This window comes from Bos mutus, chromosome 18 (assembly GCF_027580195.1).
Source record: "Bos mutus isolate GX-2022 chromosome 18, NWIPB_WYAK_1.1, whole genome shotgun sequence".
Classification (NCBI taxonomy): domain Eukaryota; kingdom Metazoa; phylum Chordata; class Mammalia; order Artiodactyla; family Bovidae; genus Bos; species Bos mutus.
Genome location: NC_091634.1, coordinates 4,814,983 through 4,826,211, shown reverse-complemented (window position 1 = coordinate 4,826,211; position 11,229 = coordinate 4,814,983). Strand labels below are relative to the sequence as shown.

General features: G+C 56.2%; 1 protein-coding gene and 1 long non-coding RNA gene across 5 annotated transcripts; one reads left to right on the top strand and one right to left on the bottom strand.

The window, feature by feature from the left end:
• Window positions 1–27: 27 nt before the first annotated feature.
• On the bottom strand, window positions 28–7,761 carry TMEM150B (transmembrane protein 150B). Of its 4 annotated transcripts, none has more exons than XM_005906126.3 (8): window positions 7,516–7,618; window positions 7,081–7,110; window positions 6,661–6,736; window positions 5,776–5,835; window positions 5,638–5,705; window positions 5,348–5,475; window positions 3,302–3,485; window positions 28–654 (listed from the first exon to the last, which is right to left on the bottom strand). In XM_005906126.3, the coding sequence occupies exons 3-8, from the start codon at window positions 6,726–6,728 to the stop codon at window positions 455–457; spliced, it is 708 nt and encodes a 235-aa protein (XP_005906188.2). In that variant the 5' UTR covers window positions 6,729–6,736; window positions 7,081–7,110; window positions 7,516–7,618; the 3' UTR covers window positions 28–454. The 4 variants fall into 4 exon arrangements, with proteins under 4 accessions (XP_005906188.2, XP_070243268.1, XP_070243265.1 ...); XM_070387164.1 differs by having other exon boundaries at window positions 30–654; window positions 7,081–7,211; window positions 7,516–7,761; XM_070387166.1 differs by having other exon boundaries at window positions 30–654; window positions 7,081–7,211; window positions 7,545–7,636.
• Window positions 5,332–7,896, top strand: LOC138991734 (uncharacterized). The gene is made up of 3 exons (XR_011467593.1): window positions 5,332–5,494; window positions 6,428–6,794; window positions 7,761–7,896. It is a non-coding gene; the product is annotated as an uncharacterized lncRNA (long non-coding RNA).
• Window positions 7,897–11,229: the final 3,333 nt, after the last annotated feature.

The window sequence follows — 11,229 nt, the reverse complement described above, 5'->3', positions numbered from 1 at the left end:
GGGGAGCCATTTCTATTTTATTTATTGATTAATTTATTATTTTATTTATTGATCAGTCTCTCTGCGGGGTGGGGTGGGGGAGGGACAGGGGCTGGTTGGGGTGGCTTAGCAGATCCGGACGGACAGGGCCATCTGTCCTCGTGTGCCCAACTCCCCCTTCCTGGGCCCCCCCCGCCCCCCAGTCCTCTCCCTCTGCCCCCACGACCTTCTGTACGGATTTGCTCTCCGGAAGGAATTCTGATTTCGCGTGATCCTGCCTGCGTCCGTGTCTCTGATTCCACCGGCGGCAGCAACAACAAAAAATTAACAATAATAATAATAATAATAATAAATATCCTTGATCAGGGATGGCTGGCTGGCCTTGGCCTCTCGCTTCCTGGGTGGCCCCAACTGCAGGGGCGGAACCAGACGGCAGGGACAGGAGGTGTGAGGATGCTGCTGGCTGGATGGCTGTTCACAGCTGGACATGCAGGGAGGTGGGGGAGTCCGGCGGGGGGCGAAGGCTGCCAGAGCCCGGCTGGAGACACAGGGTGCAGCCGTCCAGGCGGGAGAAGTCCACGGCAAGGAGGCCGAAGAGGATGAACAGCAGCATGGCGGCGACCCACTCGCAGATGGCGGAGATGGAGCGCATAGACCAGGAGTGCAGGACAACCACTGAGGCCGGGGTCAAGGGTGCAAGGCCACAGGGAGGAGCCGGAGCCAGCGGGGAGCCCGCCCCTGACATGCCCTACCTGCCTGGCGGGGGCGGGCCCCTCTCACCTGACAGCCTCCCCTGCTCCTCAGCCACTCCTCCCAGACACTCTCAAAGGGGCCCTCCTTATCTCCCCTCTGTCTGCAGCTACTTCCCAAATATTTCCGGTCGCACGTTCCTCCTGTTTATGGCAGCATTCCCACTGTCTCAAAAATGCTCCTGCCTCCAACACCCCACGGTGTCCTAAAGATCCCCTCCGGCCTCCTTGGGGGCTCAGATGGTAAAGAATCAGCCTGCAATGTGGGAAACCCCGGTTCAGTCCCTGGGTCGGGAAGATCCCTGGAGGAGGGAATGACAACCACTCCAGTATTCTTGCCTGGAGAATCCCCATGGACGGAGGAGCCTGGTGGGCTATGGGCCACGGGGTCACAGAGTCTGAAACGACTTAGCGACTTAGCGGCTGACACAAGTTAGCCTCGCCCCGCCCGCCAGCCTCAGGCTGTGCTTGCAACTTTCTCCTCCTACCTGTGCCTCACAGGCCCCTCCTACTCACTCCAAGCAGAGCCTTCTTCCTAAACTCTCTTCTTTCTGGGAGCCCCCACCTCCATGACAACCCCATCCACTCCAGTGCCCCAGCAGGCCCTTGGAAATCGCCCTTACCCCCTCCCATCTCCGTCCCCTGGCCAGCTGGTCACCCCAAGTCTTGTCTGTCTTGCTCATCTCTTTCTGGTTTGGTGTCTCTACTGCCCAGCCTTGTCCCTTCTCCAGCTCCGCAGTCCCAGCTGTTTATAAAATGGTTCTGTGACCACTGGCCGACACACACCCCCAGCTCGAGCCTGGCAGAGTCGCCCCTCATTTTCTGGGACCACCTCCTGCCTCACTGAAGCACTCTTCCTCTCGGCCAACCCAACTCCGACTCACCCCTCCTACATCAGACTAGACATTTCATTCATTCAAGGGTTCTTAGACAGTGAGGAAGGCCAGTACCACCCCCTAGCCCCACTGATGCTCAGACAAAGTGTGAGCCCCCAAATACAAGTGCTGACCCCAGCCCTGACCGTGTACCTCTCCTGCTCACAAGCTTTCTGGGGCTCCCTTTTGCCTCAGGCAGAAGCCCAAGCCTGTAACCCCTCACTTTTTCGCTGGAGAGCCTGACCTCTGGGCCTGCCAGCAGCCTTATCGCCTCCCCTGGGCAGCTTACCTCCCCCTCCCCCTCTCCCCCCACAGCCATGTACATAAAGAGGCAGTCCCCCAACCCTGCACCAGCCTCCCAACGCAGGCTAGTTCTGCAAAACCAGCTCAAAGGCGGGTCTCAGACCCCTCCGTGGCCATCCAGCCCTTACCACGCTCAGCTGACCATCTTACGGTCCTATCTCCCCCTTCCCCACAGTCAAGGGATGTTTGGGGCCCTAGGACGAGGACCCTGTGGCCAAATGGATCCTGAGCACAGGCAGGGTTTGAGAAGGGCCGCCACTGCAGAGGACCTGTGCTGGTTCTGCAGCTGCAGTTGCAGAAGGCTGAGTTCAGGAGCCAGCCCTTCCTGCCTGTTTCATGGGATTCAATCCGCTGCTCTGGGAAACTGGATCACCACCTCCAATTTGCTGGGAAAGTGGATCCAAGTCTCCAAAGGGATCCACCGAGGGCAGCCCACCCAGGGCCTCGCTGGTTCCCCCTGGCCTCTTCCGGATGCCAATGACCTCTTGGGCGCCCCTTCCCACCCGCCCCCACAGGGGGCAGCCGTCCCCAGGGTTGACCCCACTCTCCCTGAAGGCACTCTGCTAATCAGTAGCAATCACTGTTCTGATAAAAGCAAGGCCATTCCACAGATATGGAAACTGAGGATCAGAGACTGGTTTGGCTTGCCCAGAGGTGTGGCGATCTGGTGGGTTCTGGGGTGACTCAGAAACGGGTTGGAGTCGAGGCTCTACCCAGAGGCACACTGGTAAATGTGTGACAACCAGCTCTGATTTGTAACACACATCAGTTTCTGGGGGAGAAACCACAGCCGCCTCCACTGTCTCAAGCTGCTAGTGTGGCTTCCCAGGAGGTGCTAGTGGTAAAGACCTGGCCTGCAAATACAGGAGACCTAAGAGAGGCAGGTTCGACCCCTGGGACGGGAAGGTCCCCTGGAGGAGGGCATGCCAACCCACTCCAGTATTCTTGCCTGGAGAATCGCATGCACAGAGGAGCCTGGGGCTACAGTCCACGGGGATCGCAGAGAGTCAGACATGGTGGAGCACTAGGGCACAGTCACAATATTGACTGCTCACCTGTTCTGTGCCAGGCACCCACCTAAGCACCTCACGTGCTCCTTCATTCCTCACATTCCTTACCATCATCCTCATTTGATAGATGAGGAACCCGAAGCACCAGGAAGTCAGGAAAGAAGAGGAGTCCGCCACCCCACCCTCCCCACCCCACCCCCACCCCCGGTTAGTACATTGAGGTGGTGGGATTCCAACCCAGGCAGCATGCCTCCAGACCCGGGACTCACTGACAATCCTCTGTAACGCTGCACCGAGACCGAGGCTGAGGAAGGAAGGGGCGCCCAGGACAGCGGAGGGCAGACCCACCCCATTGGAGAGCCACCCCGACTCCAGCGAAGGATACTGGCCACCTCGAGGATGAAGCAGGCGCTGCAGAGCACCAGGCGCAGTGGCCCGATCCAGGGAGCCCCAGGCTGGGGCAGGTTCTTCATCCGCCAGGAGAGGAAGAGCTGCAGCCAGAAGTATAAGATTCCCACGAAGAAGGCCAGGAAGGCGCCTGTCAGGTGCGTGGCCCGCTGATTCTTCTCCTGGGAGGAGGAGGGCACAGAGTTGAGGGGCGGACGTGCAGAGAGCCAGGGACTGGGCCCCTCTCCATGGGCTGTGCTGGAAGACTGCCCGCCATACCCGGCGACAGGCATGTTGATTCGGTGCACTGGCTGTTTATTGTCCGCTCCACCCACGAGGGCCCCCGTTTAAAGCTGCTGTTTCCTGCTGGCGCCTCTATCCCTAAAACAGTGCCTGGCACACGGTGCGTCCTAAGTGGCTTCAGTCCTGTCTAACTCTTTGCGACCCTATGAACTGTAACTCACCAGGCTCCTCTGTCCATGGGATTCTTCAGGCAAGAATACCGGAGTGGATTGCCATGCCTTCCTCCAGGGGATCTTCCCAACCCAGGGATCTAAGTCCCCATCTCTTGTGTCTCCTGCCTTGGCAAGTGAGTTCTTTACCACTAGCACCACCTGGGAGGCATAGTAGAGCCTTGCAAATATTAGGAGAATAAATACTTCATTCTCAGCCTTGGTGGGAGAGAGCAGATTATTGCCACTAAGCGGGTAAAAATTGGTTCCTGGAAGCTGAAAAAAAAAGTCTTAAATATTGCAATGGTTTGTGCCTTACTGATATCATTTGTATTATATTAAAAATTTTAATATGAAATATTTCATGGGTGAAGGGATGATTAGGAGAAAATGTCTAAAAGAGGCTTCTGGAGAATTCCCTGGTGGTTCACTGGTTAGGACTCAGCACTTCCTGGGCTGTCCTGGTGGCTTAGAAGGTAAAGAATCTGCCTGCAATGCAGGAAACCTGGGTTTGATCCCTGGAGAAGGGAACGGCTACCCATTTCAGTATTCTTGCCTGGAGAACCCCATGGACAGAGGAGCCTGGCGGGCTGCAGTCCAAGGGGTCGCACAGAGTCTGACAGGACTGAGGGACTAACACATTCAGTTCTTTCAGTGCTTCGACCTCAGGGGGCACAGTTCAGTCCCTGGTGGGGAACAAGATCCTGCGCGCCAAGTGGAGTAGCCAGAAAAGAAAAAAAGGAAGGCTTCTGAGTGGAGGGCAATAATGATTACAGAAAAAGAAAGGTTAAGGAATACGGGAATACATCAGTGAGTGAATGATTTGCTAGGCAAATATGATGTGGAATTTTTACTAAGTTGTAGGCAGCCTCTTGTCTAAACACCATGGCTTCCCTGGCCCCTTGGTAAGAGAAGTTTGGTGTCAGAGGTAACCACAATAGAAAAATAAAATGATAAGATAAATAAGAAAGATTTCTCCCATCACTCATCCATCTGCTTATTCTACCAATACCTACTGAGCTTCGTGGTTAAGAATGTGGGCTCTGTCAAAGAATCTGGGTTCATCTCTGACCACCAAGAACCTGGTAATAAAGAAATATCTCAGGCATTTGACCAAAATGAGGGTGTTCTTGTGGAGATGGATTAAAATAACCCAGCACAAGGCAAAGCTAGTGCCTCCTACAGAGTGAGCACCCATTCACAGGGCGATCCAGCGGTCAGGACTCCGCGCTGCTACCCCCAAGTTTCTGGGTTGCATTGGTCTGGGAACTAGTATCCTCCGCTAAGCCGAGCGGAGCGACCAAAAAAAAAAAAAGAGAGAGAACTGAGAAATTTCATCATTAAACGGAGGGGTACGGCAGTGAATGACCCCAGACTCCCAGGGGTCCACGGAATGACTACAAAGAGCCTCCTACGCGATCTCTACTCAGAGAGTGGACCTCATCACTGCCTCCACGACCTGAGAGCCACAGAGAAATATAAGTCCCAGGAGGCCGTGTGGGGAGCAGCCCTCCTCGATGAGGACTCTGCGCCCCGGGGGATGCTGGGAGTTGTAGTCCCACACTCCGGCGGGCTGACCTACTCCGTCTCACCTGAAAATTGCCCACTATGGAGGTGCCCAAGGCACAGAGGAGCCCCGTCCACAGGATAACCTGGTTATGCCACTTTCGGACTCCCCAGTCCCGAAGCTGGTAGTAACGGAGAATGCAGATCCAGGCGGCTGGGAGGAGAGGAAGTGGGTGAGAGACCGGAGCCCCAGACTTGGGGGTAGGGCGTGGGTCCAGGCGTGGGAGCCCAACTCCAGGATTTGGGGGGAGGGCGGAGGAGGCAAGGACCCCGACGGTCCTGGCTGGGCGGGGCTAGCACCGCAGGAAAGGTTTACCCGAAGCGGCTCCGATGTTGAGCACCTGGCTGAAGATGCAGCTCTGGGGGGGCACGTTTCCACACACACTGAGGGGAGATAAAGGCTCACCTCTTTGCTCCCTCCCGACCCCGGCCTCCCCGCTGGCGCCGTTAATACCTGATATACGGGAAGCCGTCGGTGAGGTTCACGGCCTTGTTAACCACAGCCAGCGAGAACCTGGGGGCGGGGCACAAGGTGAGCCGAGGGCTTGCCACGACCCTCTTCTTTCTGTTTCCAGCACATACCCGGGCTCCTCGCTCCCTCTCTCGCAGGCCCAAGAGACTAGCCCCCAGCCCCTCCTCCAGACCTGGGGTCCAGACCCCCAGTCCCTCCTCCCCAGACCCGGGGGTCCAGGCCCCCAGCCCCTCCTCCAGACCCGGGGGTCCAGACCCCCAGCCCCTCCTCCAGATGCTCCTCCAGACTCCCAGCCCCTCCTCCAGACCCGGGGTCCAGATCCCACTCTTCCTCCCTCAGACACGGGGGTCCAGACCCCTAGTCCCTCCTCCAAACCCGGGGGTCCAGGCCCCCAACCCCTCCTCCTCAGACCCGGGGGTCCAGCCCCCCGGCCCCTCCTCCCTCAGACCCAGGGGTCCAGACCCGCAGCCCCTTCCCGCTCAGACCCGGGGGTCTAGTCCCTCAGCCCTTCCTGGCTCAGACGCAGGCATGTCTCCTGCCTCTAACACTCACACAGTCTGTTCCCTGGTGGCACAGTGGATGGGCATCTGCTTGCCCATGCAGGGGACGCAGGTTCCACCTCTGGTCCCAACAGATCCCACCTGCTGCCGGGGACAAAACCCGCGGGTGCGCCACAACTCCTGAGCCTGCTGCAACTACGGAAGCCCAAGCACCTAGAGCCGACATTCTGCAGCCAGAGCAGCCACCACAAGGAAGAGTCCCCCGCTCACCGGCTCACCGCAGCTAGAGAAAGCCCGCGGACAGCAGCCAGGACCCAGCACAGCCTAACACGAGTCAATAAACGGAAGAACACAGACACACACTCACACGGTCCAGATGCCAGCAATAGCCCAGAAGGCCAGGCACATGGGCAGCAGAGACAAGTATCCCCACATGCCGGGGTCTGCAGGGGAGGAGAGGGGAAGGGACAGGTCAACACTGCCTCTTCGTCTCTGTCTCGGGTGAGAAGCCAGCCCTAAGCGTTTAGGTGTCTCATATTCTGGGACTGTCTTTGAGGCCCTCTTTGGCTCCCAGGCATGAATAGTGTGTAAGTGTTCAGGATGATAACACCAGCTCTGTGCTTGGGGCACTTTCGCTTTTTTTTTTTTGTACAGCCCTTTATCCTGATGTCCCAGTATCTCTTAGCTGTCCTGCCCCCACCCAGCTCTCGAGTCTCTCCAGCCCCTCCCCCACTGCCAACCTCTGCCCCCCCTCCCCGGCCCCTGCAGCCCTCTGCCAGGCGCTCACCGGTCCAGGCTCTCCCGGGCTCTCTCGGTCCTGGGGCCGCGTGAGAGTTTGGGGAACAAGGCTGAGCTGTGGGGGCGGGACTGTCCGCGCCCCGGCAGAGCCAAAGTCCACGATCGAACACCAGCGGGACACTGTTAGGTCAAGAGGGTGGCCCCCGCTGTCCCGGGACTTCACCCTCAAACTAACTGCACTTTCAGTCTCGGAACGGAGCGGGCCGTGGCTTAGCTCCCAGGGCCCTCCACCTCCCTTCCTTCAGCTTTCTAGCTTCAGCATTCAGACTCCCAGACAGGGAGTCCTCCCCAAGACCCAGAAATCCGAGCCTCCAGCTCTGTGCACCCTTCCTCCCTGGGGGACCCAGAACCCCGGGCCTCCGGCCTCTTCAAGAGCACCTGCCATTGTTTCTAGCCCCCTGCTGTCTAGCCTCCCTGTTGGTACCTCCTTAGGGAGTGAGAACCCAGACCTACGGGTGCCCACTCTGCCGGGTGCCGTTTCTGTCTGGACGCGGCGGGGCCAGGCCGGGACCCTGGTGCCCGGATCCTGCCCACACTGGCCTCCCAGTTCCCCACAGCCAGGGAGCACGTGGGTGGGGAGGGTGATCCTGCTGAGAACATCCCCGTCAGGAGAACCTCCCTCCCAGAAACCCACTGCTTCCTCTGGCCGTTTTCTTTTCTCTCCCACAGAACAGCTCTCGGCTTCCTGGCTTCCTCCCTTCTCACTACTCAGGTGCCTGGGCCCTGGCACCCTCCTGCGTCCCCAGAACCCGGGAGTCCAGGCCCCTGGCCCGTCTGCCCTCAGACCCAGGGAGTGTATCCTCCCTGAGACGCAGAAGTACCAGCCACCCGCTCCCTCAGCTCCCCACCTCTTTTGATTTTTTAATAATTGAAATAAACTTCACATAAGATTAACCATTTCACTTTATTTTATTGTGCTTTAACTTGCATTTTATTTGACTTTTATTGCATTATGGTTTGTGGCACGTTGTGGCTTGTGGGATCTTGGTTCCCCGACCAGGGTTGGAACCTGGGGCCCCCAGCAGTGAGAGCACCCGGTCCTAACCACTGGAGGGCCAGAGAATTCCCTGTTTTAAATTTTACAGTTCAGGGACATTTAGCTCATTCACAGTGTTTCAAAACCAGCACCGCTACCTCGTTCCGGAACTTTTTCACTACCCCAGGAGGAAGTCCCTTACCAGTTAAGCTGACACTCCCAGTTCCCGCCTCCCCACCCCTCAACCCTCTGCTGCTGCTGCTAAGTCGCTGCAGTCATGTCCGACTCTGTTCGAACCCTCTGGCCACACCCAAACTGCTTCCCGTCTGTATAGATTTGGCACTTCTGGACATTTCATATAAATAGTATGTGCCTTCTCGTGTCTGGCTTCTGTCACTGAGCGTGATGTTTTTGCGGTTCATCCATGTTCCCAGGTGGGTAAAGAAGCCTGCCTGCCAGTGCAGGAGACGTCAGAAACGTGGGTTCGATCCCTGCGTGGGGAAGACCCCTGGAGGAGGGCATGGCTACCCACTCCAGTGTTCTTGCCTGGAGAATCCCGTGGACAGAGGAGCCTGGTGGGCTACAGTCCCTGGGGTCACACAGAGTCAGACGCGACTGAAGTGATTTAGCATGATAGCATGTTGTAGCACAGGTCAGTGCTTCATGCCTTTTCGTGGCTAAATACTATTTCATCAACGCCCTCCATCACGGGGACTTCTGAAGCCCGCTTCTCTCGTCCTTTGCACTTCAGGATTTCCAAGTGCCCCAACAGCTAGGGTTTTCAGCTCTCGGATTCCTTGAGAGCAAAGACGAGAGAGCAGAGAAACAGACAGGGATCAAGAGTATTTCTTGAAGGCGGAGGCCCAGTGACCAATGAAGAATGAGATCTTTGGGGACTTCCCTGGTGGCCCAGTGATTAGGACTCTGCGCGCCCACTGCTGGGGGCATGGGTTAGATCCCTGGTCAGTGGTCAGGGAACTAAGATCCCACAGGCTGCAGTGTGCAATCAGAAAAAAAAAGCCAAACATGAGATGTTATAGTAGTGCAGAGCAGGGCAGGGTGGGCCTAGAAGGGGAAGTGGCTAACTAGCAATGGTAGCCAGTGCCTGTCTGGCTGTGGGGAAGTTTAGGACAATCTCACAAGCCATGCTTAGAGGACGCAGGCGAGCTGCAGGAAGGCTTTCTCCACAGGGCCCAGGTGGTTCCTGAAACCTGGCCCCTGAGGTTTGAGTGCTTTTGTCTTTCGACCAAAATAGAAATGGCCAACCTGCAAGTTTCCGTTTTATCTGGGGTCATGCTGAGTCCTGTGGCCCACAAGACAGCCTCTCAGGGAGTTCTCAGGATCTGATTCCAGCGTATTAGTGATTTTGCAAAAGGGATTTGGGCGACCCAGCAGACATCTCCTTAGAAGGTTGCTGGTAGCCACAAGGCCCGGATACCTTAGTTAATGACTTCAGTGCTTTTCAAAGCAGGAGAAGGTGCAAGAATTTGGGCTGGTAACATTTTTTTCCTGAAAATATCTGAAGGCCTGTTCTTCCAGTTTGCCCAGAGTGCAGAGTGCCTCATTCAAGGGTGTTAAAGGTTAGTGACTCCAGTTAAAGGTGGGTTAAAGGTTAGTGACTCCAGTTAAAGGTGGGTTAAAGGTTAGTGACTCCAGTGGCTAACACCTCCACGCTTTTAGTCAGGTGGAGAGCGACATTCCTTAGTGGGCAGTCTGCTGGGTTACAGAGTGTGGGACCCACTAGGAGAAATGAGCCTGGACCCTAAGTTCTCAGTCGTCATAAAGGGCTTGGATGTTATCCTGAGAGTACTGGGGAGCCATGGAAGGTTCTTGAGCAACAGGGAGTACAGAGAGGAGCTGACACCAGTGGTGTGTAGACATGAAAGAGATGTAATACATGTTAACTAATCTTATGTGTCAGGCTCTCCCCTGTGTGCTCCACGGAGGTTAACTCACTAATTCTCACGACAGCCTGACTTCTCACTGCTAGAGTTATACACCAGATCCCCTAATCCTCATGAAAGTAGAATTCCTGGTTTTCCTGGTTTCTTGACTCACTTCTACATCACACACACACACACACACACACAGCCCAGTGACCTTGCGGAAGAAGCTTCTGGAATAATTCCACACGTCACACCTCTAAGCCATACCCCAGAAGATCCAGAACTTTCAACCCCGAAAGCAGCTCAGAGAGATTGGTTTCGAATCCCACCTCTGCCAGTTAAGAGTTGGGTGCCCGTAGAGAGCCCTGCAATGGTTGTAACAGCAAACCACAAGCACAGTGGCTTAAGGCAACACAGATTTATTAGCTTCTGGTTCCAGAGGTCTTTGTCCCCGTAGGTTGAAATCAAGGGGCGGGCAGGGCTGCGTTCCTTCTGGAGGACCCGTTTCCCCATCTTTTCCAGCTTCCGGTGGTGCCTGCACCCCTTGGCTCGGGGTGCCTACCTCCCTCTGCATGTACTGCAGGTACTCTGCATGTACTGCAGGTACTTCGTCACCACACCCCCTTCTCTGACTCTGACCCTTCTTGCACTTGTGAGGACTCCTTGATTATGTTGGGCTCACCCTAAAAATCCAGAAGAACCTCCTCATCTCAAGACCCTTAATTTAACCTCATCTGCAAAGTCCCTTTCGGCATGGAAGGTACCGTCGACACCCGCCCTGGAGACCAGGATGGACACAGAGCCCAGGGAGGGGGAGGGGGGTGCTGGATACTGCCCGCTGCTCACCCCCAGAGCAGCGACCCCCCACACACACACCTTCCCCATCTGTGCTCGTGCCTGTCTCATTCCTGCTCCTCTTTCTTTTTTTTTTTTGTTAATGGATCTTAGGTTACTACCTTCTCTGTATCCCGGCTTATGGTTTTATTTCATTTTTAAATATTTATTCACTTACGTGGCTGCACCGGGCTTACCTGCAGCCCGTGGCGTCTTTAGTGGGGCCGTGAGAAGTCTTAGTGGCGGCATGAGGGATCTACTTCTCTGACCAGGGATGGAATCCAGGCCCCCCCACCACCACCCCGGCATTGGGAGTGTGGAGTCTCAGCCTCTGGACCACAAGGGGAGTCCCTCCTGTGTCTTTTTCAAAAGGAAATAAAGATGCGGACCTCCAGGTGACCCTAGGAAAGAACACCCCCTCCCCCCACTTCCCATGCTCTGG